The sequence below is a fragment of the Symphalangus syndactylus genome, chromosome 20, assembly GCF_028878055.3.
Source record: "Symphalangus syndactylus isolate Jambi chromosome 20, NHGRI_mSymSyn1-v2.1_pri, whole genome shotgun sequence".
In the NCBI taxonomy this organism is placed as follows: domain Eukaryota; kingdom Metazoa; phylum Chordata; class Mammalia; order Primates; family Hylobatidae; genus Symphalangus; species Symphalangus syndactylus.
The window spans coordinates 67710560-67737203 of NC_072442.2; the positions used below are offsets into that span (position 1 = coordinate 67710560).

A 26644-nucleotide genomic window follows, 5' to 3' on the forward strand; every position below is an offset into this window, starting at 1 on the left:
GCCACCCGTGAGACAGGCTATGGCTGCCTTTCTGCTGCCTCAGGCTCAGTGGACATCGGTTTATAGCAGCAGTCCCAGGTGCCTCAGATGACACCTCCCCCCAGCCCCCAACACCCCTACCCCACGGCAAGATCTGTGTGCCCTTAGGCTGGGGGAACATTTGAGGTTTCCGCTGTCCCCAGAAGTCAGGCTTGTAGGCACCTGGCCTATAGGAGCTGAAGGGCACTAGATAGCCCAGGTCTGCTGGGCCACCCCATCCCTGTGGTTCCAGTAAACGCCTCCCCAGGTGGGAGAAGACCCAGAGGCAGCCTTGGGGAAGAAGTCTCCTTCGTCACTCAGGGGCCATGGCCTGCAGGGAACCTCTAGGCCCAGAGCCAAAGGCCCTGGCCCACTCCTAAAGCCCACATGTGACATGATAGAATCACACGACACCGACAGGGGCCTGTACCGTGTCACTGAAGGTCACAGCCCTGGTAGCCCTGATAACCGCACAAAGAGGCTCAGGGAAGCCCTGCAGTAAGGTGTTCCAGTGCCCAGGTTCCAGTCCCACTCCTCCTCAGACCTTGCACAAGTCACCTGCCCAGCCTCAATTTCTTCTGCATTGGAGTGATCATACAGACCTCATGGCTTGGCTGGGGTCACTGAAAGGAGTAACCTAAGAAAGCGCGGAGAACGCAGGAGGCGCCTGGCGCTGCAGCCTCAGCCGCGGCGTCTTTCCCACCCGGGTTCCCCGCTTTCCTCCCCACCCGGGGCTCGCGCTTCCGTCCAGTGAGGCGGGGCAGGCCGGGGGTTGCCAGTGCTGGAGCCGCCCTGGGGCCCGCGAGCGGCGGAGACGCCCCCTCCTTCCGCTGCCGGGCGGTGGCTGCGGGGGCGCCAGCGGGCATCCCGGGAATGCGGCGGCGCGGCCCGGGAACTGGAAGAAGCGGGCCCGACCCCTCCGCGCGCGGATTCCCCTCATTCCAGCCGCGTGACGCGAGGGGCGGGGCGGACACTGCGGCCGCGAAGCTCCGCCCCGCCCTCTGGCCGCGCCCCCACAGGCTCCTGCCACGCCCCCGGCCCGAGTACCCCACGCCTCGCCCGGCAGGAAGAGAGCTGAGCTTCCGGTAGGGGCTCTCTTGACTCTCTACCCCGACTTCTGGGACGCTCCCCACCCCTGGGCGGGCTGGAGGCTGAATCCCCTCCTTGCTCCCTCTAGATTATTCTTGTTTTGTTTTGTTTTGTTTTGTTTGGAGACGGAGTTTCGCTCTATCGCCCAGGCTGGAGTGCAGTGGCACAATCTTGGCTCACTGCAACCTCCGTCTCCCGGGTTCAAGCGATTCTCGTGCCTCAGCCTCCTGAGTAGCTGGGATTACAGGCGCCCACCACCACGCTCAGCTAATTTTTTTTTTGTTTGAGACGGAGTTCACTCTTGTTGCCCAGGCTGGAGTGCAATGGCACGATCTCGGCTCACCGCAACCTCCGCCTCCCGGGTTCAAGCGCTTCTCCTGCCTCAGCCTCCCGAGTAGCTGGGATTACAGGCATGCACCACCATGCCTGGCTAATTTTGTATTTTTAGTAGACAGGGTTTCTCCATATTGGTCAGGCTGGTCTCGAACTCCCGACCGCAGGTGATCCGCCCGCCTCGGCCTCCCACAGTGCTGGGATTACAGGCATGAGCCACCGCGCCCGGCCAACGCTCAGATAATTTTTGTATTTTTTAGCAGAGAGGGGGTTTCGCCATGTTGGCCAGGCTGGTCTCGAACTCCTGAACTCTGATGATCCGCCCGCCTCGGCCTCCCAAAGCGCTGGGATTATAGGCTTGAGCCACCGCGCCTGGCCCTCCCTCTAGATTTTAAACCTGGGGGCACTGCAGCGGGCGTCTCCTCCCGCCCTCCCCCGCCTCTGCCCGAGACGCCCCCATTCCCCCTCCCCCGCTCCCACTCCCCCACCAGCTGGTGCTCCCGCTCGGGGGTCCCCGGGGCCGCCGCCCCGGCCGGGCTGTTGTTACAGTAACGAGCCTTCCCCGCAAGGATCCAGCCCGCACCTGCCGCAGCCTCGCCCTCTCCCCAGGGAGCGGGGTCCGCGAGCTGGGGTTGGGGCGCTGGGGCTTTGGGTCCCCGCTCTGCCTACCCCACCAGGGCGAGTCTGTGTCCGCCGTTGTGTTGGTGGAGGAGGCAGGTGCCTGCAGACGCGCCTGAGGCTCTCCCTACCGGGTCGGAAGCGTGGCCCACGGCCTGGCTCCCCGTAGGCCTCTGCTCGCAAGCAAGTGAGGAATGAGCGTCCAGCCAAGGGAAGGCGGCGGGTGGGGGCAGCGGGGTCTATAGGGGGTCTGGGAGGTGCCTTCGCGCTCTATCTCAGGCCACCCAACGGCCCTTCTAGGCCTGTGTTAGCGTCATGTTAGGGATGAAGAACAGAAGCCGAAACGTTAAGTGACTTGCTCAGAGTCCCACCGCGAGGAAGAACCAGCCCAGCCTTTTGCAGGCTCTAGACGTCCCCGCCCCTGCCCGCGGTGGGATCTGAGCCAAGGTTCGCCCCAGGCGTGGGAGGGTGGTGCCCGCAGAGCCCAGCGAGGGCGGGGCTGCCGAGGCCGGTTCGGAGGTGGGGGGCGTCCCGGAGATCCCGAGGGACTAAGCAGGGAGGGAGATGCGCCGGGCGCGGTGGCTCACGCCTGTAATCCCAGCACTTTGGGAGGCCGAGGCGGGTGGATCACCTGAGGTGAGGAATTCGAGACCAGCTTGGCCAACATGGTGAAACCCCGTCTCTACTAAAAATACAAAAATTAGCCGAGTGTGGTGGCGCACGCCTGTAATCCCAGCTACTCGGGAGGCTGAAACAGGAAAATCGCTAGAACCTGGGAGGCAGAGGTTGCAGTGAGCCGAGATCGAGCCACTGAACTCCAACCTGGGAGCCAGCGCAAGACCCCGTCTCAAAAAAAACAAAAGAAAAAAGGAGAGAGGGAGGAGGTCTGGGCCCAGAGGCGAGTGGGGTGTCCCGGGTGGAGAGAGGCTGTGGGCCCCAAATGCCGTGGGCGGGGGGAACGCGAATTTCCCAGAGGGGGAACTGAGCCCTCCGGAGAGGCTGGGGACTCCGCGCGCTCGGCCAGGGCACCCGTTGGCCGTCCCTGTCCCTGGGGCGCGCGCTCCGTGCTGACGAGGAAACCAAGATCTTCCTGGGTTCGAGGCTCGGGCCAGGCCCCGGCGCGTGTGGGTGGACGGCGTCCCGCACGGAGAACGCTCAGCCCGCCCGGCGCGCCGGCCGTATTTGGACATTGGTTCTATTTTTAACTTTCCCGGGACTCGAGTTCGGGGGTTGGGGGAGGAAAATACTGCTTCCTCTGGGACCCGCAGGCCTCGGTGCCCGCCCAGCGCCCGGGACCGCCGCGGAGTGTCGTCCCAGGCCCGGAAGTGAGTTCCGGGTCGGTGTAGACGCGGCGGCCGCGCGGATTCCGGGCTCCACCCTGGTGCCAACGGCGTCCCTCCTGGAAAACCTGACTCAGGCGGAGCCCGCCCCGCCTGCCTCCGCCCCCGCCCCCGCCCCCAGCCCGCGGACCCCTCCCTTGACACCCCCACCTCCACCAACCCCACCTGGAGGGGACCCCAGCCCTGCCGCGGAGGAGGCGGAGGAGGCCGGGGAAGCCCCGCGCTTCAGGGGCCCGGGTGGGGGCGGTGCGGGGGGCGGGCCCTCCCTCGCTGACGCCGCCGCCAAGCCCGGGACCCAGAGCGCGGGCAGCGGAGCGGGCGCCAGGCCGGCGGGGCAGGATGCGCTACCGGGCGTCGGTGAGCCTGGGGGCGGCAGGACAGGGCGGGGGGTCCCGGGCGCCCCTCCCCACCTCGCGGCGTCGCCTCGGCCTCGCCAGGAAGCGGGCGTGGCCCAGGAACTCCGGGTGGAAAAACGTCCCGGGAAGTTGCAGGGGGAGGAGGCCGAGGCGGGGAGGGCCGCGCGGGACGCTCGGATCCGGGGCCGGATGAGGAGCTGCCGGGGACGCCTGAGAACGCGGAGACCCCTGACCCGAGGGCGAGGGGGCGGGGACCGCGGCCGGATTTGGCAGCCGCTTCGGCGCGAGATTGGAGCGGGGCGGTGAGGACAAGCCGGGGAGGGGCAGGCCCCCGGCCCGGCCCGGCCCTGAGTGACGCCCCAGGCCAGAAATCTGGGCCTTTAGTGGTCAGAGGACACCGGCGGCCCCTTCGGGATCCACCCCCAATCACCACCGCCTTGTTCTTCTCTGACCCTGGATACTCTGGGTGTCCATTTTCTGGAGCCCTGAGACCCTGTTTGAAGAGGGATCCATCTCAGCCCTGGTTGTGGGGCGAGGGTCTTGCTAAGCCTGTACCACCCTCCACGCTCCAGTAGGACCCAGAGGCAGCTGGGCTTTCCGTGGTAAACCCCCCATCCCCTGAGGCTTCTCAGGACTCAGTGGAGGAGGTGCCTGGGGAGCCCAGCAGCTGGAGAAAAGGGAGTGGCCCCAGCCATGCGAGGGTGGCCCCCCCTTCTGGAGTGGGTGGCTGAGCCCAGCTGGGGTGGGAGGCCCTCAGGGAGAACCCCTCTGGTGTAGTCTGGGAGTAACCCCTTGCTTGGTGCTAGACGCTCTACCCGTGGAGGTGTGGGTGGGTCCGGGTGGGAGAGATGGCCCCACCCTGCCTGCAGAATTGACCCTGAGCCATTTGTCCTCCAAAGCACCTGTCACACGTGGCTCACAGTTAAGGGACCTGAGGTCACCTGGTCTAACTCAACTCCTCCTCCTTGAGGAGGAAGCAACCCAGAGAGAGGAGGGGATTGGTCCAAGCTCAACAGAGCAGTCTTTCTGCTCTTGGAAGGAGTTCCTTCTTGTGACCCCCCTTTCTCCACCCAAAACCAGCACCTCCCGGGTTCTGCCCTCTGGTCCTGCCTGTGTCCGTGCCCTGTGTCCGGGTCCCAAGCGGTTCACATTGTCTCTATTCTGTGCCCGCAGCCTCGGCGATCCCTGTGCTACCACACCGGGACCCGGGCCCTCCGCACCCGGCCCACCACACTCAGACCCTCCGAACCCAGGCCTTCCGCACCCATCGTGCTCATGTCCAGCCCTGAGTTCACAAGCCCCTACGTTCCCTCTCGGTCCCACAGGCGCAGTGGAGAAGTGGCCTTGCCCCGCCCCCGATGACTCTGACCCTCTTCTGTGGCCCATTCTCTGCAGGCCCTGGGCAGTGACGGGGTTCGGGTGACCATGGAGAGTGCGCTGACCGCCCGTGACCGGGTGGGGGTGCAGGATTTCGTGCTGCTGGAGAACTTCACCAGCGAGGCCGCCTTCATCGAGAACCTGCGGCGGCGGTTTCGGGAGAACCTCATCTACGTGAGGCCCTTGTGGGGAGACAGCAGGGATGCTGGGGTCACAGACATGGGTGGGCGGAGGCGGGGGAAGGAGACACCAGGGGTCACCGGGATAAACTTTTTTTTTTTGAGATGGAGTTTCACTCTTGCCCAGGCTGGAGTGCAGTGGCGCGATCTCAGCTCACTGCAACCTCTTCCTCCTGGGTTCAAGCAATTCTCCTGCCTCAGCCTCCCGAGTAGCTGGGATTACAGGCATGCGCCACCACGCCCGGCTAATTTTGTATTTTTAGTAAAGACGGGGTTTCCCCATGTTGGTCGGGCTGGTCTCGAACTCCCGACCTCACGTGATCCACCCAACTCGGCCTCCCAAAGTGCTGGGATTACAGGCATGAGCCATCGCACCCGGCCCGGGATAAACTTTTGACCCTCTTCCCCTGACCCCAGACCTACATTGGCCCCGTCCTGGTCTCTGTCAACCCCTACCGGGACCTGCAGATCTACAGCCGGCAGCATATGGAGCGTTACCGCGGCGTCAGTTTCTATGAAGTCCCCCCTCACCTGTGAGTGACCCCACCCCCTCTGGGAGCGACCCCTCTGTCTCCATGTGAGGTGAACCCGCCCAACCCTTACTCTAAAATGATCCTGGCCTCCCTCGCCACATCTGTGAGGAATCCCACAGTTTCTCAACCCCCAGTGACCAGAGATGAATGTCACAACTCAACTCCATCTGAGTGGGACTCAGTCCCTACTCCGATTCACACCCATGACTTATTCCCCGACTGGGAGTGGCCCCCCAATCTTAGTGACCTCTGAACCCCACCTGTGAAGACCCCCCAGCCCTACCTGTGAGTGACTCCAGCCTCCACCTAAGTGACCTCCAGACTCCCACCTGTGAGATCTTCAGTCCTCCCGCTGGCAGGGACGCCCATTCTCAGCTGTGACGGATCTCCCGTGGCCCACACCTGCGAGGGACCGCCAGTCCCCATCCTCAAGGGTGTATTCAACTCCCACCCACGAGAGGACTCCACCCCAGATGTGGGAGTGGGACTCCCGTGGGGCTCCACTTGGCCCCCCCCTCCCCGAACTCCCTGACGAGCCTCTGCCCCAGGTTTGCCGTGGCTGACACTGTGTACCGAGCACTGCGTACGGAGCGTCAGGACCAGGCCGTGATGATCTCTGGGGAGAGTGGGGCAGGCAAGACGGAGGCCACCAAGAGGCTGCTACAGTTCTATGCAGAGACCTGCCCAGCCCCCGAGCGCGGAGGTGCTGTGCGGGACCGGCTGCTGCAGAGCAACCCGGTGCTGGAGGTGAGGGGTGGGGAGAGAACAGGGAGAGAAGGCCAGTGCGGGAGGGGAGGGGCAGGGAGAGAAGTCCAGGGCGGGAGGGAAGGGGCAGGGAGAGAACAGGGAGAAAAGCCCAGTGCCAGAGGGGAGGGGCAGGGAGAGAAGCCCAGGGCGGGAGAGGAGGGGCAGGGAGAGAAGTCCAGGGCGGGAGGGAAGGGGCAGGGAGAGAACAGGGGGAGAAGCCCAGTGCCAGAGGGGAGGGGCGGGGAGAGAAGCCCAGGGCTGGAGGGGAGGGGCGGGGAGAGAAGCCCAGTGCGGGAGGGCAGGGGGAGAGTGCCAGGTGTCCCTCATACACCCGTCCACTGCTAGGCCTTTGGAAATGCCAAGACCCTCCGGAACGATAACTCCAGCAGGTTCGGGAAGTACATGGATGTGCAGTTTGACTTCAAGGTACCGTGGATGTGTGTGTCGTGAGGATTCCCATTCAGTAGGCTCTACATGTGTTAAGCACCTACTAGGTACCAGGGACTATTCCAGGTGCTGGAATTCCAGCAGTCAAACAAAGCAAACGAAAATCCTGCCTTCCAGGGTGATAAACAATAAACAGGGAAATTGAGGCCGTGGCAGAAAATAAAACACAGTAAGGAGTTGGGGGGCAGGTGCGGTCGTATTAGGGTAGGCCTCACTGAGAAAGTGGCATTTTAATAAAGGCTTGACAGCTGGGTAGGGTGGCACATGTCTGTTGTCCCAGCTACTCTAGAGGCTGAGACAGGAGGATCACTTGAGGCCAGGAGTCCAAGGTTACCCTAAGCTATGATCATGCCACTGTACTCCAGCTTGGGCTACGGAGTGAGACTCTGTTTCTAAAAAAAAATAAAAAATAATGGTTTGATGGAGACAGAGGAGCAGGCTGTGCAGGTGCCTGTCCAGGCAGTGGGAAGGACCAGGACAAAGGCCTGAGATACGAGGGTGCTGAAAGTGTTGCAGGACAGCACGGAGGCCCCAGCGGCCAGAGAAGAGAGCAGGTGCCCAGGAAAAGAGGGCGCACGGTGCAGGCCGTTTTGGGTTGTTCCAAGAACTTTTTTTTTTTTTTTTTTTTAACTCTGAGTAGAAGGGGAGTCATCGGGCTGGGTGAGGTGGCTCATGCCTGTAATCTGAGCACTTTGGGAGTTTGGGGTGGGTGGATCACGTGAGGTCGGGAGTTCAAGACCAGCCTGGCCAACATGGTGAAACCCTGTCTCTACTGAAAATACAACAATTAGCCAGGCATGGTGGTGTGTGCCTGTTGTCCCAGCTACTCAGGAGGCTGAGGCAGGAGAAGCACTTGAACCCGGGAGGCGGAGGTTGCAGTGAGCCGAGATCGCGCCACTGCCCTGCAGCCTGGCCCTGGGAGTTCGAGGCTACAGTGAACTGTGATTGCGCTACTGCCCCCTAGCCTGGGTGAAAGAGCAAGACCCTGTCTCCAAAAATGAAAAATAAAAAAATGACTTTGGCTGCTTCACTGGGAGATTGGGAGCAGATGAATGGATGGTGGGGGAAGCAGGCTAAGCAGGGAAACCGGTTAGGAGGCTGATGTCATCGTGTAGGTGACAGGTGACAGTGGCTCAGACCAGTGTGGTGCAGTGGAAGTGGTGAGCAGTGATTAGATTCTGGATGTTTTAAAGGTTAAGGCAGCAGGATCAGCTGCCTGATTGGATGTAGGGTATGGAAGAAAAACAGGCTTCCAGGAGGACTGCCAAGTCCTTGGCTTGAACAACGAGAAGGATGTAGTCACCACTGACCAAGGTGGGCAGACACTCACAGGAGCTTGTTTGAAGAGGGAGAAGGTCCAGTGTTCAGCTTCAGGCCTGTTGAATTTGTGATGCCTGTCAGGCATCCAGGTGGAGCCGCCAGGTCGATGGAGTTGAATCTCCCCATTTCCTAGATGAAGTAACTGAGTCCAGCGTGGGTGGCGTGCCTGAGCCCACACAACTAGTGGCAGGGCTGGAATTGGCGCCCAGGTCTGGCTGCCAAAGCCCAGGAGTGCAGGGGAGAAGAGGGGCCGGTGGGTCCTTTTCCCAGTCCCCCGACCCAGCCTCATGCCCTGCCCTGCCCACAGGGTGCCCCCGTGGGTGGCCATATCCTCAGTTACCTCCTGGAAAAGTCACGAGTGGTGCACCAGAATCACGGGGAGCGGAACTTCCACGTCTTCTACCAGCTGCTGGAGGGGGGCGAGGAGGAGACTCTTCGCAGGCTGGGCTTGGAACGGAGCCCCCAGAGCTACCTGTACCTGGTGAAGGTGAGTGGCTGGCAGGCAGGGCAGGTGCCACCCAGGGATCCGGTGCCAGGGCTGGCAATGCAGCTGTGCCCCTCCTCCAGGGCCAGTGTGCCAAAGTCTCTTCCATCAACGACAAGAGTGACTGGAAGGTCGTCAGGAAGGCTCTGACAGTCATTGATTTCACCGAGGATGAAGTGGAGGTGAGGCCTCTTCCGGGACCCTCCCTTTCCTCCTGTCACACCCCCAAAATCACCTTTTTTTTTTTTTTTTTTTTTTGAGACGGAGTTTCATTCTTGTTGCCCAGGCTGGAGTGCAATGGTGCAGTCTCGGCTCACCGCAACCTCCGCCTCCCAGGTTCAAGCAATTCTCCTGCCTCAGCCTCCCGAGTAGCTGGGATTACAGGCGCCCGCCACCACACCCGGCTCATTTTTTTGTAGTTTTAGTAGAGACAGAGTTTCAGCATGTTGGCCAGGCTGGTCTCGAACTCCTGACCTCATGATCCTCCTGCCTCAGCCTCTCAAAAGTGCTGGGATTGCAGGCGTGAGCCACTGTGCCTGGCTCCTTTTTTTTGAGATGAAGTCTCACTCTTTCATCCAGGCTGGAGTGCAATGGTGTGATCTCAGCTCACTGCAACCTCTGCCTCCCAGGTTCAAGTGATTCTCATGCCTCAGCCTCCTGAGTAGTTAGGATTACAGACACCTGCCACCACACCTGGCTAATTTTTGTATTTTTAGTAAAGATGGGGTTTTGCCATGTTGGCTGGGCTGGTCTCGAACTCCTGACCTCAGGTGATCTGCCCGCCTCGGCCTCCCAAAGTGCTGGGATTACAGGCGTGAGCCACCGTGCCCGGCCCACCCCCAGAATCACCTTCCACCTTTAACACCCATTCCCACTTCCAGCCCCTTCTCCTCTCCGACACTTCACCACCCACCCCTGCATGGCCATCCACTAATTGCCCTCTTGGGGCTCTCGGCCCCTCTCACCCCCTCCTGCCCCTGGCCTGCTCCCCCAGGACCTGCTGAGTATCGTGGCCAGCGTCCTTCATTTGGGCAACATCCACTTTGCTGCCGATGAGGAGAGCAATGCCCAGGTCACCACCGAGAACCAGCTCAAGTATCTGACCAGGGTGAGCAGGGCGGGCAGAGGGCAGCGGGAGGACACCGGGGGCAGGGGCTAGGGGTGCACCCTCACTTCGTCCTTGCCTGCCCTTGCCAGCTCCTTTGTGTGGAAGGCTCGACACTGCGAGAAGCCCTGACACACAGGAAGATCATCGCCAAGGGGGAGGAGGTGAGGCCAGGCCCTTGCCCTTGGGTGTGGAGGAGCAGGTGTTCCAAGGCAGCCCCTACTCCCATCACTCCCCTTCGCCTGGTCCCCTCAGGAATGCTGGAGGGACAGAAGGAAGGCTGCTCAGAGAAGCAGAGTGAAAGCTGGGTGCGGTGGCTCACGCCTGTAACCTCAGCACTTGGGGAGGCCGAGGTGGGCAGGTCACCTGAGGTCAGGAGTTCGAGACTATCTTAGCCAACGTGGTGAAATCCCGTCTACTAAGAATACAAAAATTAGCTGGGCGTGGTGGCAGGTGCCTGTAATGCCAGCTACTCGGGAGGCTGAGGCAGGAGAATCACTTGAACCCGGGAGGCAGAGGTTGCAGCGAGCCAAGATCGTGGCATCAGAGCTAGACTCTGTCTCAAAAAAAATAAGCAGCACAGTGAGCTGGGCAGGATCACATAAGAAGAGAGTAACAGTCCCGCTGGAACCGGACGCCCACCTCGAGAATGAGGCCTCCTATCCCTCTACCACCTTCCCTCTGGGGTGGCCACCTGTCCTCCTGAGGTCCCACTACAGCACCCCTCCCCACACCGCAGGCTCGCTGGAGCTGGGAGTGCAGAGTGGTGACGGCTTCCTGGTCTGCCTGCGTCTGGGGGCAGGTGGGAGGCACGGGCTCTGTGGCATTCATCTCCTTGCCTCACGCTGCGCCCACAGCTCCTGAGCCCGCTGAACCTGGAGCAGGCCGCCTACGCGCGAGACGCCCTCGCCAAGGCTGTGTACAGCCGCACTTTCACCTGGCTCGTCGGGAAGATCAACAGGTCGCTGGCCTCCAAGGTGAGGGCTTGGTCCACACGGCTCTCGAGGCAGGAGGGAGGGCTGTCGGCGAGGTGGGGGGCTGCGGGGTGGGGCTGGCACGCGCGGGGGCCCACGCCTTCGGTTGAATGACTGCCCTAGGATGCGGAGAGCCCCAGCTGGCGGAGCACCACGGTTCTCGGGCTCCTGGATATTTATGGCTTTGAAGTGTTTCAGCATAACAGGTCAGTGCCACCTTTCCCCCGTCTCTCCTCCTGTTCTCCTGTCCTCCCCCCTCTCTTCTGTCCCCCAGCCTCTCATTCCTGCCCTGTGATTCCCCAACCAGCTGGGGGCTGTCTCTGTGTTTCTCACCTCCTGTGCTCAGGGGCCTCGTCCAGCTTTTCCCCTCTCTCTGTCCCCGCTGAGCCACTGTGAGCTCTTCTCCTTCCTTACAGCTTTGAGCAGTTCTGCATCAATTACTGCAACGAGAAGCTGCAGCAGCTCTTCATCGAGCTCACGCTCAAGTCGGAGCAGGAGGAGTACGAGGCGGAGGGCATCGCGGTGTGTGCTAGCCTGAGGGCACTCTCCGTGGGCCACGGGGAGCCTGGGCATCGGGGCCCCTGGGAGAGGGTGCCAGGACTGCACGGTGATGCCTTCCTTCCCTTCTGCCCCTCAGTGGGAGCCCGTCCAGTATTTCAACAACAAAATCATCTGTGATCTGGTAGAGGAGAAGTTTAAGGGCATCATCTCGATTCTGGTGAGTCCTCTGTGCCTCCAAGGCCTCGTGCTGGAGGCTGGGTGGGGGGATGTCCCCCATCTCCGTTCTCTCCAGGCTGGTCCACAGAGGGCCAGAGTTTGGGGCTGAGCAGAGACAGGGCAGGGCTGTGAATGGAGGATGGAGAGAGGTGCCGCCCCGTTGGAAGCTCTCTGTGGAGGCTCCCTGTGATCTGCCCCTCCCCTGTGTGTGTGCCTCCCAGCACGGTGACCCCAATCCTCTGTGCGCTCTGGCCTGTCCCCCATACGTCCTTCCCCCTGTGCCACACCCCCCAGGATGAGGAGTGTCTGCGCCCCGGGGAGGCCACGGATCTGACCTTCCTGGAGAAGCTGGAGGATACTGTCAAGCACCATCCACACTTCCTGACGTGAGTGGGGCTGCGGGGCTGCTGGGCGCGAGGACTCACTTGCAGCAGAGCCTGCGGAGTGCAGGAGTCCCTCCACCATCACAAAACACCAGCCGCAAGGAGGTGACCAGGGAAGGTGCTGAGTTAGGGACCCCTCACGTGCGTCCAGAAACTAAGAAGCTCAGCCAGGCACACTGACACGCCCGGAGTCCCATCTATGCAGAAGGCTGGGGCGAGAGCATCACTTGAGCCCTGGAGTTTTGAGGCTGCAGTGAGCTAGGATAAACCCACTGCACTCCAGCCTGGGTGACAAGGGCAAGACTCCATCTCAAAAAAAAAAAAAAAAGGAAAAAAATAATTAATTAATTTTTTAAAAAAGAGAAAAAAGCCGGGCGCGGTGGCTCATGCTTGTAATCCCAGCACTTTGGGAGGCCGAGGCAGGCGGATCACGAGGTCAGGAGATCGAGACCATGGTGAAACCCCGTCCCTACTAAAAATACAAAAAATTAGCCGGGCGTGGTGGCGGGCGCCTGTAGTCCCAGCTACTCGGAGAGGCTGAGGCAGGAGAATGGCATGAACCCGGGAGGCGGAGCTTGCAGTGAGCCGAGATCGCGCCACTGCACTCCAGCCTGGGCGACAGAGCGAGACTCTGTCTCAAAAAAAAAAAAAAAAAAAAGAGAGAAAGAAGGCCAGGTGCAGTGGCTCATGCCTGTAATCCTAGCACTTTGGGAGGCTGAGCTGGTTGGATCACCTTAGGTCAGGAGTTCGAAACGACCCTGGTCAACATGGTGAAACCCAGTCTCTACTAAAAATGCAAAAATTAGCTGGGTGTGGTGGCAGGTGCCTATAATCCCAGCTACTCGGGAGGCTGAAGCAGGAGAATCGCTTGAACCCTGGAGGTGGAGGTTGCAGTGAGCCGAGATCATGCCATTGCACTCCAGCCTGAGCGACAGAGTGAGACTTCAACCCAAAAAAACAAAAAACAAGACACTAGTAGCCTGGCTTCCTCCCTATTCTTTTTTGAGAATGAAACTTGCTAAGATTTTTCATCTTCCGTTTTTGGAAATTGCTTTTTATTGAAGGAATCCTCTGAAGTGGGAAGAGGTAGCAACAGGAACAGCGCCTCTGTCCAGCACGGTCTGACGCGTGCTGTGCACGTCGTTGTTTCACCTGCAGCCGCTCCTTGAGGGGTTCTTGGTGTTTTCTCACTGAGACTCTAAGAGGCGAAGTCATTTCCCCAAAATTAGCTCTCATCTAGGTTGCCAAGCTGGGGTCAGTCCCAGGGCTGTTGAATGCCAAAGCCATGAGTATTTTTTGCATCATAATATATTGAAAATTTGTTTCTGGATGGGCGCGGTGGCTCACGCCTGTCATCCCAACACTGTGGGAGACCTAGGTGGGTGGATCACCTGAGGTCAGGAATTCAAGACTAGCCTGGCCAACATGGTGAAACCCCGTCTCTATTAAAACTACAAAAATTAGCCAGGCGTGGTAGTGGGCACCTGTAATTCCAGCTACTTGGGAGCCAAGAGAATTGCTTGAGCCTGGGAGGCGGAGCTTGCAGTGAGCTGAGATGGCGCCACTGCACTCCAGCCTGGATGACAGAGCGAGGCTCCGTCTCAAAAAAAAAAAAAAGACTTGTTTCTAGGAGTCTCTCTGAATCTCTTCGGGTTTAGGGGCTGCCTGATTCATTAAATAACAAATACTAAAAACTTGTTTCTGATTATAAAAATAATATTCCTCATTAGAACAAAGCTGGATTGTGCGCAAAAGCCACCTGTGATCCTGTCGCCAGAAGGCCATGGCTGTTAACTGTGTGAGGCACTTCCCTCCTGCCTTTTTCTATGCATTTTTTTTCATAGTCGAGAACTTCTTGTGTATGAAGCTCAGGGTAATGCCATATCCTGTGCATTTTCCTGTATCATCAAACAGAACATTTTCCTCAGAACGCTTCCTGGAGCAGCTCTGACCCACAGATACTCCCCTCTCTCACCCAGCCCTTCAGTGCCCCTGGCCAGCCTCCCAGGTTTCTGCTGAAATCACAAGGCTGCCACAGACATCTCCGTGCCTTCAATCTTTGTCCGTATGTCTGGTTAGCTGCTTGAAATAGTTCGTAAAAGTAGCAAATGGGCGAAAAGGTATAAACACGCCTAAGACTTAAGTGCTCTCTTGGGGCAGCAGATTCCAGTCTGAAAAGTAGTGGGCAGCTCACCACCCCCTTCTGAGCAGAGCCCTCAGCGGCCGGAAGCAACGAGAGTTGCCCTCCCTGCAGCGTGCCCTGGCCGTCAGGAGGCCCAGGTCCCGGTCCTGGCACTGTGTGGCCCTGGCCAAGGCCATCTACCTCACTGAGCCTCCCTGGTCCGCTCTGAGCAGGGAGGCCACTGGCCCTGCCTGGCCTGCCTCGGTGACCCAGCCCTGGGGGCGCACCTGCTTTTTTTTTTTTTTGAGACGACTTCTTGCTCTATCACCCAGGCTGGAGTGTACTGGCGCGATCTCGGCTCACTGCAACCTCTGCCTCCCAGGTTCAAGTGATTCTCCTTCGTCAGCCTCCTGAGTAGCTGGGACTACAGGCGCCCGCCACCACGCCTGGCTAATTTTTGTATTTTTGGTAGAGACGGGGTTTCACCATATTGGCCGGGCTGGTCTCGAACTACTGACTTTGTGATCTACCCGCCTCGGCCTCCCAAACTGCCGGGATTACAGCCGTGAGCCACTGTGCCCGGCCTGGGGTGCACCTGCTCTTCACTGGGCAGCTGGTTCCTGCTCCTGAGGCCCTTTCAGCAGGCAGAGGGCTTGGCTCAGGCCGGCAGCCATCTGCAGCTTCCTCCCTGTCACCCCCAGGCACAAGCTGGCTGACCAGCGGACCAGGAAATCTCTGGGCCGAGGGGAATTCCGCCTTCTGCACTATGCTGGGGAGGTGACCTACAGTGTGACCGGTGAGGATCCTGGGGCTGTGTCCCCACAGGGGCCTGCAGGGAGGCTCTGTCTCACCTCACATCTGCTCTCCCCTCCCAGGATTTCTGGACAAAAACAATGACCTTCTCTTCCGGAACCTTAAGGAGGTGAGGAGGACCTGGGGAGGCCGGGGTGGGGGTGGGGATAGCCCACAGCTCTGTACCTGTGTCCAGGATCCTGTCCTACCTGTCCCTGTGCCCCACCCTGACCCTGGCTCTGCCCACACAGACCATGTGTAGCTCGAAGAATCCCATTATGAGCCAGTGCTTCGACCGGAGCGAGCTCAGTGACAAGAAGCGGCCAGAGACGGTGAGGAGGTGGTGGGACCGGGTGCGGGGGTGCGTGCGCCCAAATGTGCGTGAGGACCTGCGTGAGCCTGGGAGTGGGCAGCGTGCATGTGAACCCGTGTTGGAGCCTGTGCACACATCTGCAGGTGTCTGTAGGGGGGCTGCCTTAGGTGCCTCTTTGCCTACTTTTTTTTTTTTTTTTTTTTTTTTTTTTTTTTTTTTTTTGAGACAGAGCCTTGCTCTGTCGCCCAGGCTGGAGTGCAGTGGTGCAATCTTGGCTCACTGCAACCTCCACCTCCCGGGTTCGAGCGATTCTCCTGCCTCATCCTCCCGAGTAGCTGGGATTACAGGCGCCCACCACCACGCCCAGCTAATTTTTTGTATTTTTAGTAGAGACAGGGTTTCACCACGTTGGCCAGGCTGGTCTCAAACTCCTGACCTCAGGTGATCTACCTGCCTCGGCCTCCCAAAGTGTTAGGATTACTGGTGTAAGCCACTGTGCCCGTCCCTGTTTGCCTGCTTGTGTGTGTGTGCTGTGTCTGTAGTGGAGCCGTGTGTCTTCAGTGTGGGCTGTCTCTGTAGGGGAATCCGTGTGTACGTCTGTTTCTGTGGGTGCCCATATGTTGACAGCTGTCTCTGTGTGGCTGCTGTCATGTGTCCACCCACTCAGCAGACATTTATAACAGATGCTGCCAGGCACTGAGGTACCACAGTGAGTGGGTGTGCCTGCAGCAATGTGCACAGGGTGCTTTGCAAACTTAGAAGAGGGAACAGCAAACGGCCTAACAGGGCGGAAGGGGTGAGGGATTGGGGAGGCTCCTGGAGGAGGAAGCATTGGAGATGACTTGGGAATGTCAGGTGAACCTATAGTGAGGGCCCAGTCCAGATACAGAGAGTCTAAAAAGGCCATGAGGTGAGTGGGAAGGCGATGGCATCAAGGAGAAGGACCGGGAAAGGCAGGCATGGCCAGGGTGCCAGATGCAGGGAGAGCTCCAGCGAGCTGGAGGCGGAGGTACGGCTGTTGGACTTGGCAAGAAGAGGGTCAGGGGAGCCCCAGAAGAGTGAGGTCAGTGAGTCCATAGAGAGGTGGAAGCCAGACTGCCTGGCAGGGAGGGCATGCAGGCGACATGCTGCCCGGGGTCTGGCTTCCTGCACCCCTCCCCGCTGCTGCTGTCCACTCCACCCTCTTCCAAAGCGCCCACATCCTGCTAGCCCCAGCGTCTCCCTGCGAGGATGCCTACACACCCTCCCGCCCAGGCGTCTCCAGCAAGCCACAGACTCGTGTATCTCATCCTCTTCCCCTAGATGGCCCCAGGCACCCTAGATCCCACTGGTCTATAACAAACGGGCCCTTGGTCTGCCCTCCAGGCTTTCTCCTTCTCTCCCTAACTCAGGACAGGGATTACTCAGTCCCCCAGGCCAGAAATCTGGGTGTCATCCCTGGTTCTTTGTTTTTTTGTTTTTTTTTTGAGACGGAGTCTCGCTCTGTTGCCCAGGCTGGAGTGCAGTGGCGCTATCTCGGCTCAGTGAAACTTCTGCCTCCTGGGTTCACGCCATTCTCCCACTTCCCACTCCCAAGTAGCTGGGATTACAGGTACCCGCCATCGTGCCTGGCTAATTTTTTTATTTTTGTAGAGATGGGGTTTCACCATGTTGGCCAGGCTAGTCTTAAACTCCTGACCTCAGGTGATCCGCCCGCCTCGGCCTCCCAAAGTGCTGGGATTACAGGCGTGAGCCACCGCGCCTGGCCCCGGCCCCCTCGTTCTTTTTCTCTTGTCTCCCCAGTCCAGCCACTGGACAGCCACTGGATCTTGCCAGAGTACTTAGCAGCTTCCCCTCAGTCCTTCCCTGTAGCCAGTGCACCCGCCCCTCCTCCTTATCCTTTAAAGCTCAGCAGAGCGTCCTTTCCAGAAGACCTCACCTAGTGCCCCTACCCCTCAGACTGCATGAGTTGTTCCTTTATGAGGCTCTCAGAACCCCCAGGCATACACCTGCTACTCTCGGACCACGCGGGATTGTGAGTCTTTGCCAAGGAGTGTGTTCTCCACCAGGCCTGAGATCCTTCCAGGTCCCGCAGAGCAGCATACCCAGATAATAGCTGAATGCGTAACATGGGATACGCTGTTTAGGAATGCAGCCCTGAAGTTCTAGAAAGAAAAAGAAGGGCCACTAAAGGGAGGTGTAGCATTGAGATTGCTGGGAGACCTGAGCAGGAGTTTTAGGCTGGAGTGAGGCTCGTAGACTGAGATCTCTCGCCCAGCCAGAGGGGTAAGGGGTGGAGTCTGGCCCCCTCCTCTCCTGCGAGGAAGGTGTAGGAGGAATAAGGAGCAGGCAGAATCAGGGGCTGCTGCTCGCATCACCAGCCGGGGGAGTGGGGTACTCGCTGCTGGGGTCAGCAGCTTTAGCCCAGCTCCGGCCAACCTTCCATGCCTCTTGGCTCACCAGGTCGCCACCCAGTTCAAGATGAGCCTCCTGCAGCTGGTGGAGATCCTGCAGTCTAAGGAGCCCGCCTACGTCCGCTGCATCAAGCCGAATGATGCCAAACAGCCCGGTAGGCCCCTCCCACGGGGGACTTCGGGGCCGGGCCTCCCCTGCAGGAGACAGGCTGTCAGCGCCAGCCCGCTGACCACGGCGCTCCCCCTACCCCAGGCCGCTTTGACGAGGTGCTGATCCGGCACCAGGTGAAGTACCTGGGGCTGATGGAGAACCTGCGCGTGCGCAGAGCCGGCTTTGCCTATCGCCGCAAATACGAAGCTTTCCTGCAAAGGTGGGGGCAGGTCCGGCTTGGTGCCAGGGAAGGGGAGCGGGAGGGTAGGAGCCCCTAGGTCCCATGAGGGCAGACAAGGGTTCTCGGCCCCATTTTAGAAATGCGGCGGCCCTGGGCTGCCCTTGGTGGAGGCCCTTGGTGCTGCGGACCTGACATCAAGCTGGGTGGAAAGAATACCCGGCTCCCGTAGGCCGTGCCCTCCAGGACACCCGGTCAGGGGTACAGGAGGCCTCCGTCCACGTGCCGGGCACCAGAGGCAAACAGCAAGCCTTGTAGGGCAGCTTCCAAGGGGCTCCGAAAGGGTGGAGCAGCTTTGTGGTTCTTCTGAGTCGGGGGTCTGGGGGGTCAAACTGTGAATTCCATCTCTGCCGCTTTCTAGTTACTTGGCCTTAGGTAGACAAGAACTGTTTCCTCATCTTTAAAACGGGGGCAGTGACCGAGTGAGCCTCCTGCGAGCTGTGAACGAGTCAGTGGGAGCACGCAGCAGGTGCCCAGAGAAAGCTGATTTGGGTCCCCAGGGCAGGCTGCTGACTGGGGTGGGGGCCGCGTGCATTCCTGCCCCTCCTGTCCCCAGGTACAAGTCACTGTGCCCAGAGACGTGGCCCACGTGGGCAGGACGGCCGCAGGATGGGGTGGCTGTGCTGGTCCGACACCTGGGCTACAAGCCAGAAGAGTACAAGATGGGCAGGTGGGTAGTGCCCGTGCCGGGTGCCTGTGGGGAATGGGAGTGGCAACCCCGGGCTGATCACTGCTGCTCTCCCAGGACCAAGATCTTCATCCGCTTCCCCAAGACCCTGTTTGCCACAGAGGATGCCCTGGAGGTCCGGCGGCAGAGCCTGGGTGAGAGAGAGGCCTACGCCTCCTGCTGCACAGGGTCCCTTCTGGGAAGCAGGGAAGTCACTCCCTTGGGCTCCTTCTCCAGGGAGTCCACCCCTCCCTACCAGCTCCAGCCCCAAGCCCGCCATCCCGCTCGCCGACCCCCCCTTTTCCGGGCAGTCCCCACATTCATTCTTCTTCACGACTCTCCTCTTGCTCGCTGGTTCCTTCAGCCACTCTCCCATTCATGCCATTCATGGAGTGCAGACGGCACCAGGCTCCCAGCTGGCTCCCTGTGCTCTGGCCAACTGCCTTTCTTTCCCAACCGCAGCCACAAAGATCCAAGCTGCCTGGAGGGGCTTTCACTGGCGGCAGAAATTTCTCCGGGTGAAGAGATCAGGTTCGCGGGCCCATGGGTGTTTAGGAGGGGCAGGGTCTGGGGCCGGGGGGGCCACCATGGTAAGAAGATAGAGGTCAGCCATCTGTGGTCTCCACGACAGCCATCTGCATCCAGTCGTGGTGGCGTGGAACGCTGGGCCGCAGGAAGGCAGCCAAGAGGAAGTGGGCGGCGCAGACCATCCGGCGGTGAGTGCCAGGGTGCCTTGTCGGGGCTGCAGAGCAGGGCGTGTGGGGGGTTCACCGCCAGGCCCCTCACCCCCAACCCTGTCTGGCCCCCCACCGCAGGCTCATCCGAGGCTTCATCCTGCGCCACGCCCCCCGCTGCCCCGAGAATGCCTTCTTCCTGGACCATGTGCGCACCTCTTTTTTGCTAAACCTGCGGCGGCAGCTGCCCCGGAATGTCCTGGACACCTCCTGGCCCACGCCCCCACCTGCCCTGCGTGAGGTCTGTGGGCGCCCCCTGCCAATTTAGGGGCCATCAACGTACACAGCAGAAGGGTCTGATTTCTTGGGGCCAAAGGATCGGTCAGGGAGGGCTCACGGTGGGCCCGGACCAGAGCTGAGCAGTGAAAAGTAAGGTCTTTTTTTTTTTTTTTTGAGATGGAGTCTCACACTTTCGCCCAGGGAGTGGCGCGATCTTGGCTCACTGCAACCTCCGCCTCCCGGGTTCAAGCAATTCTCCTGCCTCAGCCTCCCGAGTAGCTGGGATTACAGGCGCCTGCCACCATGCCCGGCTAATTTTTTTTATTTTTAGTAGAGATGGGGTTTCACTGCGTTGGCCAGGCTGGTCTTGAACTCCTGACCTCGGGTGATCCACCCACCTCGGCCTCCCAAAGTGCTGGGATTACAGGTGTGAGCCACCGCGCCCAGCCGAGTAATTACGGTCTCTTGACTCAGGAGTGGAAGCGTCTCCAGATGGAGAGGGCGTTGCTGGGGTAGCGTATGTTCGATGTCTTCAGAGGGAAGGGCCCAGGGTGTCCGGGAGCTCTGACCTCACTGTTCCCCTCAGGCCTCAGAGCTTCTGCGGGAGTTGTGCATAAAGAATATGGTGTGGAAATACTGCCGGAGTATCAGCCCTGAGTGGAAGCAGCAGGTATGGAGAGCGGGGCTGGGCGAGGATGAGGAAGTGGAGTCAGGGAGCTGCAGGCATTGCTCAAAGGGTGTCCGCCTGGAGGGCATTTACCCCAGTCTACCGTATTTACCGCGGTCTACCGTATTTACCGCGGTCTCTCGTATTTACCCCGGTCTACCGTATTTACCGCGGTCTACCGTATTTACCCCATTCTACTGTATTTACCCCGTCTACTCTATTTACCCCAGTCTACCCTATTTACCCCCTCTATCGTATTTACCCCCTCTATCGTATTTACCCCCTCTATCGTATTTACCCCCTCTATCGTATTTACCCCACCTACCATATTTACCTCGGTCTACCGTGTTTACCTCAGTCTACCGTATTTACCTCAGTCTACCGTATTTACCCCGGTCTACTCTATTTACCCTGGTCTACTGTATTTACCCCGTCTATTGTATTTACCCCGTCTATCATGTTTACCCCGGTCTACCATATTTACCTCATCTACCGTATTTACCCTGCCTACTGTATTTACCTTGGTCTACCGTATTTACCCCGGTCTACTCTATTTACCCAGGTCTACTCTATTTACCCCGGTCTACCATATTTACCTCGTCTACCGTATTTACCCCGCCTACTGTATTTACCTCGGTCTACCGTATTTACCCCGGTCTACTCTATTTACCCAGGTCTACTCTATTTACCCCGGTGTACCGTATTTACCCCGGTCTACCGTATTTACCCTGGTCTACCGGCGACCTCAGTTGGATGCCAGGCCCTGCTGGGCCTGGTGTAGGAAGTGGACACTGGAGTACATTTGGGGTGGCCAATAGGGTTCATATCGTGGGCCAACTGCCCTTGATTGGTAGAGACTGCTCAGAACCTTGTGCTGAAAAGTCTGCGTCTTCACTCAGGTCGATTGGTGATGTCTGCCCTGATTACAGGCATTGGTTGATGTGCCATGTTTTTGCCAACTCGGTATTGGATGATGCTAAAAGATCCACCCAGCATAGATAACCTCCAGTAACTTTGAGTATTAGTGATCTGCTACTACAAGACCCCAAGCTGGAGCCGAGTCTCAGGGCCTCATGGGGTGGGGAAACATTACCAAGGCCGGTTTCAAAACCCGACAGTGCCTTCGTGACCTCGCTGGGGAGTGCTTGGTGGCAGCAGAGGGTCAGGAAGTGGGGGGTTGATGGGCGTGTAGGGGGCAGGGCTCAGCCTCCTGGTGCTGAGCCAGAGAGGGACCAGCAAGTGGGTGAGGGAGGCTGTCTCAAGTCCTAAGGCTGGCTCTGCCCCCTGAGATGGTGCCCCCACCATGACACTCTCCTCACTCCCCTTGTCTCCTCAGCTGCAGCAGAAGGCCGTGGCTAGTGAGATCTTTAAGGGCAAGAAGGATAATTACCCTCAGAGTGTGCCCAGGCTCTTCATCAGCACTCGGCTTGGTGAGCCCCTGACTTCCCAGCACTCAGACCTTTCGTCATCGTCCTGGTCCCCCGTTGCCTCCGCTGACCTCCCTCCCCGCCATCTGAGTTGCAGGTGCAGATGAGATCAGCCCCCGAGTGCTGCAGGCCTTGGGCTCTGAGCCCATTCAGGTGAGAGCCTGACCACAGCCCTGAGTCCAGCAGCATGGTTCTGCTGCCCAGGAGCTGGAGGCAGGTCAGGGCATGGGCGGGGCCTCAGGAGCTTCTCCCCGAGCCGCTTCAGCCTGGCCTCTGTCCCCAGTATGCTGTGCCTGTCGTGAAATACGATCGCAAGGGCTACAAGCCTCGCTCCCGGCAGCTGCTGCTCACACCCAACGCCGTGGTCATCGTGGAGGACGCCAAAGTCAAGCAGAGGATTGATTACGCCAACCTGACCGGTCAGCCAGGGTCCAGGGCTGCAGGGGGAGGGCCCCTGCTCTGACACTCGACCTCTGATCTTTGCCCTCTCCCCTCAGGAATCTCTGTCAGCAGCCTGAGCGACAGTCTTTTTGTGCTTCATGTACAGCGTGAGGACAATAAGCAAAAGGTGCCCTTTCGTGGATGGGGAGGGGTGGGGGGGTGGGGAGGAGTGGGGGGATAGGGGGATGGGGGGTGGATGAGGAGGTGGGGTAGATGGGGGAATGGGGGTGGATAGGGAGGTGGGAGGGTGGATGCGGAGGTGGGCGTGCGGATGGGGGTGGATTGGGGGGTTGGGAGGTGGATGGGGAGGTGGGCGGGGATTCCTCGAGTTCTGGGCAGGGCCTGACCCCTCCTCCTGCCTGGCCCCCCAGGGAGATGTGGTGCTGCAGAGTGACCACGTGATTGAGACACTGACCAAGACAGCCCTCAGTGCCGACCGCGTGAACAACATCAACATCAACCAGGGCAGGTGAGGCGCGGGCAGCACCCGGAGACAGGGCGGGGGGTGGCGAGGGGGCTGTGTGGGCACCCAGGGACAGGGCGGGGGTCCACCTTAGGGTTGGGGGTCTGTCTCCATGGAAAAACCCTCACCCACCCCGTCCCCCAGCATCACGTTTGCAGGGGGCCCCGGCAGGGATGGCATCATTGACTTCACCCCCGGCTCGGAGCTGCTTATCACCAAGGCCAAGAACGGGCACCTGGCTGTGGTGAGTGGGGCCTGCTTTCCCGCTCCTGGCCTGGCTGCGATTGCCAAGCCTTCCTCCCCTCACCATGGGCCTTCATCCAGAGGCCATCATACCACCTCTTCCAGTGCAGAAAGTTGTAAAGGTGGCAGCACGGTGGCTCATGCGTGTAATCCCAGCACTTTGGGAGGCTGAGGCGGGTGGATCACCTGAGGCCAGGAGTTCGAAACCAGCTTGGCCAACATAGCAAAACCCATCTACTAAAAAAATACAAAAGGCCGGGTGCGGTGGCTCACGCCTGTAATCCCAGCACTTTGGGAGGCCGAGGCGGGTGGATCACCCGAGGTCAGGAGTTCGAGACCAGCCTGGTCAACATCATGAAACCCCATCTCTACTAATAATACAAAAATTAGCCTGGCGTGGTGGTGCACACCTGTAATACCAGCTACTAGTGGGGACTGAGGCAGGAGAATTGCTTGAACCCAGGAGGTGGAGATTGCAGTGAGCTGAGATCATGCCACTGCACTCCAGGCCTAGGGAACAGAGTGAGATGCCATCTCAAAAAAAAAGCCAGGCACAGTGGCTCACGCCTGTAATCCCAGCACTTTGGGAGGCCGAGGCGAGCAGATCACCTGAGGTCTGGAGTTTGAAACCAGCCTGACCAACGTGGAGAAACCCCATCTCTACAAAATACAAAATTAGCCGAGTGTGATGGTGCATGCCTGTAGTCCCAGCTACTCAGCAGGCTGAGGCAGGAGAATCGCTTGAACCCGGGAGGTGGAGGTTGCGGTGAGCCGATATTGCACCATTGCACTGCAGCCTGGGCAACAAGAGCAAAACTCCGTCTCAGAATATATATATAAAAAGCCTGGTGTGGTGACGCACGCCTGTAGTCCCAGTTACTCAGGAGCCTGAGGTGGGAGGATCGCTTGAGCCCAGGAGGTTGAGGCTGCAATGAGACCCAAGATCTCACCACTGCACTCCAGCCTGGGTGACAAAATGAGACCCTGTCTCAAAAAAAAAAAAGGGGCAGCACGGCAATGCAGGGAAGGTACAGGGTGACTGGGGGTGCCGGGAGGGAGGACAGGCTCACTCTGGCCAGGGCGGTGGGCATTCCTATGGGAGTCAGGTCTGAGTCTCCAGGATGGAGACCACTAGGCCCCCACCACTCCTGCCTGCATCGAACTCATGAACCTAAGCGCTGGGGCTGGGTGCGGTGGCTCACGGCTGTAATCCCAACTCTTAGGGAAGCAGAGGTGGGAGGATAGCTTGAGCCCGGGAGTTCAAGACCAGCCTGGGCAATATAGCGAGACCCCATTCTCCATAAAAAGGGGGAAAAAAGGACGAATAAAAAAGCCTGAGTACCGGGGCCCCTGTCTGCTCCCCTCACCACTTGGGTGTCTCTCTCCGCCCCCGCAGGTCGCCCCACGGCTGAATTCTCGGTGATAAAGGCACCCGCTGGACCCTCCCAACTCCCAACGCTTTGCTTTTCTCCTCCTCCCCCTCCCAGTTACCAAAGACTCGAGCTTCCAGACAGGGACCCAGGGATACCCAGAAGCTCACCTGCAGTCCCCCACCTCCTGCGCGTCCCTCTCTTGAGGGAGCAGCAGGGGCCAGGAGCTGCCCCAGGAGTGGGCCAGGCCGGGCCACAGCAATAGGAAAGCCAGGGCCAGAGCAAGCCATGCCAGCCCTACTGCCGATGCCAAATATTTGAGAGAAGGGAACTTTTGCTGAGGTTTTCTCTGAGGTTTTTTTGATGCTTTATAGGAAACTATTTTTTAAAAAAAGCCATTTCCCACCCAAGGACACACTGGATGTGTTTTCCCTGACTCCAGCGGGGAGAGGAATGTAGCCGGGAGGTTGTGTGGGCTGGGCTCTGGTGCCCTCTTCGCTGGCCCGGCCACCTCTCTTCCTGATTCCCTTGGCACCTTGTCTGTCTGTCTGCCTGCCTGTCTCCCTGCCTGCCCATCTGCACCTGTTGCAGCCCACTCTGACTTCCATCTGGGGGCTGAGACCACCCTTGCCTGCCCCCTTCTTTCTGCCTTAAGAATGTCCTTTTAGGCTGGGCACGGTGGTTCACGCCTGTAACCCCAGCACTTTGGGAGGCCGAGGTGGGCAGATCACCTGAGGTCAGGATTTAGAGACCAACCTGACCTACATGGAGAAACTCCGCCTCTAGTAAAAATATAAAATTAGCCGGGCATGGTGGTGCACGTCTGTAATCCCAGCGACTCGGGAGGCTGAGGCAGGAGAATCGCTTGAACGCGGGAAGTGGAGGTTGCAGTGAGCCAAGATTCCACCATTGCATTCCAGCCTGGGCAACAGAGTGAGACTCCTTCTTAAAAAAAAAAGAATGCCCTTTTACTGTCCTCATCATCCCAGTCTGAGGCCATGCTGGAGTGGGGAAGGCCATCTTAGACCATAGAGGTTAGAAGATGCTGAGAGATCATCCAGCCCAATCGCTTCTCGGCCTTTTGGCTAAGATCAAGTGTGAGATCATCCAGCCCAGCCCCTTGATGTTACAGAGCAGAAGACAGACGCCCAAACAGGAGAAGGCACTTGCCCACGGTCATACGGCAGGTTGCCACAAAACCAAGACGGCAGCCCTTCCTCAGCATGCCTCACTGCCATTCCCAGAGACAGGGAGCCCCATAAAACCCAGTTCATGTCTTAAGAGTAGATTTGGCTCCTTGACCAGCAGTCAGCCCTGGGAGCCGCCAGGTGGGAAGCGCCTCTGCCTGAGTACAGGCCTTGGGATGACAGACAGCAACTTGCCCACACACTCGGGCCCACTCAAGGATGTAGGGCCTTTTCTGGCCCCTGACCCCTCCCTGGCATGGGAGCGTCGGGAAGGGGCTGGCCTTGGGAGGAGCGGCAGGGTATCACCTCTTTCTGCTGCTTCTCCCCGCTCTTACCCTCGGGGGCCTGGGGGCTTCCCAGCTGCCTCTATGCCCTTCTGGGGGTCTCAGCCCACTGCTGACACTTCTGCAATCCAGAGAAACACTAAATAAAGCAATACATGTTTGCCAATGTGGTCTCCTTGTGACTATTAGGAAACGAAGAGGGCCCCTGGGAGGCAACCAAGGGCCTCGTGTTGCAGGTTTTTCTTGAGACAGTCTTGTTCTTGTCACCCAGGCTGGAGTGCAGTGGCATAATATTGGCTCACTGCAACCTCCGCCTCCCAGGTTCAAGTGATTCTCCTGCCTCAACCTCCCGAGTAGCTGGGACTACATCATGCGCCACCATGCCTGGCTAATTTTTGTATTTTTAGTAGAGATGGGGTTTCACCGTGTTGGCCAGGCTGGTCTCGAACTCCTGACCTTGGGTGATCCTCCCGCCTTGGCCTCCCAAAGTGCTGGGATGATAGGCATGAGCCACTGCGCCCGGCCACCTCTCGTTCAAATTCTGTTGCAAGTGACAAACCCAGTCCAAACTGGCTTGGGCCAAAAAAAGGATATTTATGAGCATTAGCACCTTAGTCCCAGGGTAAGGCTACTTCCAGGTGCTCACACACTGTCAGGAATGAGTCTGGAACCATCGCCTGGCTGAACCTTCCTCTACGGTGGCTTCTTTCCCAAGCAGATTCTCACCTGGAGGTGGGGTGGCAGCAACAGCCACCCACAGCTCTAGGCTTTCATTCTGTCAGTTCAGCATTGGAGGCAGAAAGAGGAGGTGCCTCTTTCCCAAAATGTGAAAGTCTCAGAGCTGATTCTCAGTGCAGCACCTTGAATGAGGTATCCACCCTGACCCAATCACTGTAGCCAGGGAGAGGAGTAG

General features: G+C 59.0%; 1 protein-coding gene across 7 annotated transcripts in view; it reads left to right on the plus strand.

Annotated features, from left to right (window-relative positions):
- MYO1C (myosin IC) overlaps positions 1 to 25897 on the plus strand; it is a 54237-nt gene extending 28340 nt beyond the window's left edge. For 5 of the 7 annotated variants that reach the window (XM_055256344.2, XM_055256345.2, XM_055256346.2 and 2 more), the window contains 31 exons: positions 5150 to 5305; positions 5728 to 5843; positions 6392 to 6590; positions 6936 to 7016; positions 8665 to 8844; positions 8925 to 9023; positions 9836 to 9949; positions 10039 to 10110; positions 10804 to 10923; positions 11044 to 11126; positions 11337 to 11442; positions 11558 to 11638; positions 11932 to 12023; positions 14844 to 14938; positions 15018 to 15064; positions 15186 to 15266; positions 17690 to 17795; positions 17894 to 18011; positions 18586 to 18699; positions 18775 to 18851; positions 19159 to 19227; positions 19328 to 19412; positions 19512 to 19671; positions 20236 to 20319; positions 21653 to 21746; positions 21841 to 21896; positions 22027 to 22162; positions 22241 to 22311; positions 22556 to 22653; positions 22792 to 22891; positions 24287 to 25897. In XM_055256344.2, coding sequence (XP_055112319.1) covers positions 5150 to 5305; positions 5728 to 5843; positions 6392 to 6590; positions 6936 to 7016; positions 8665 to 8844; positions 8925 to 9023; positions 9836 to 9949; positions 10039 to 10110; positions 10804 to 10923; positions 11044 to 11126; positions 11337 to 11442; positions 11558 to 11638; positions 11932 to 12023; positions 14844 to 14938; positions 15018 to 15064; positions 15186 to 15266; positions 17690 to 17795; positions 17894 to 18011; positions 18586 to 18699; positions 18775 to 18851; positions 19159 to 19227; positions 19328 to 19412; positions 19512 to 19671; positions 20236 to 20319; positions 21653 to 21746; positions 21841 to 21896; positions 22027 to 22162; positions 22241 to 22311; positions 22556 to 22653; positions 22792 to 22891; positions 24287 to 24313 — 3117 coding nt within the window. In that variant the 3' untranslated portion in view covers positions 24314 to 25897. Of the gene's footprint in view, positions 1 to 1073; positions 1104 to 3608; positions 3756 to 5149; positions 5306 to 5727; positions 5844 to 6391; positions 6591 to 6935; positions 7017 to 8664; positions 8845 to 8924; positions 9024 to 9835; positions 9950 to 10038; positions 10111 to 10803; positions 10924 to 11043; positions 11127 to 11336; positions 11443 to 11557; positions 11639 to 11931; positions 12024 to 14843; positions 14939 to 15017; positions 15065 to 15185; positions 15267 to 17689; positions 17796 to 17893; positions 18012 to 18585; positions 18700 to 18774; positions 18852 to 19158; positions 19228 to 19327; positions 19413 to 19511; positions 19672 to 20235; positions 20320 to 21652; positions 21747 to 21840; positions 21897 to 22026; positions 22163 to 22240; positions 22312 to 22555; positions 22654 to 22791; positions 22892 to 24286 lie in introns of those variants that run through there. The other 2 variants (XM_063629632.1, XM_055256348.2) reach the window with 2 other exon arrangements.
- The last annotated feature ends 747 nt before the right edge of the window (positions 25898 to 26644 follow it).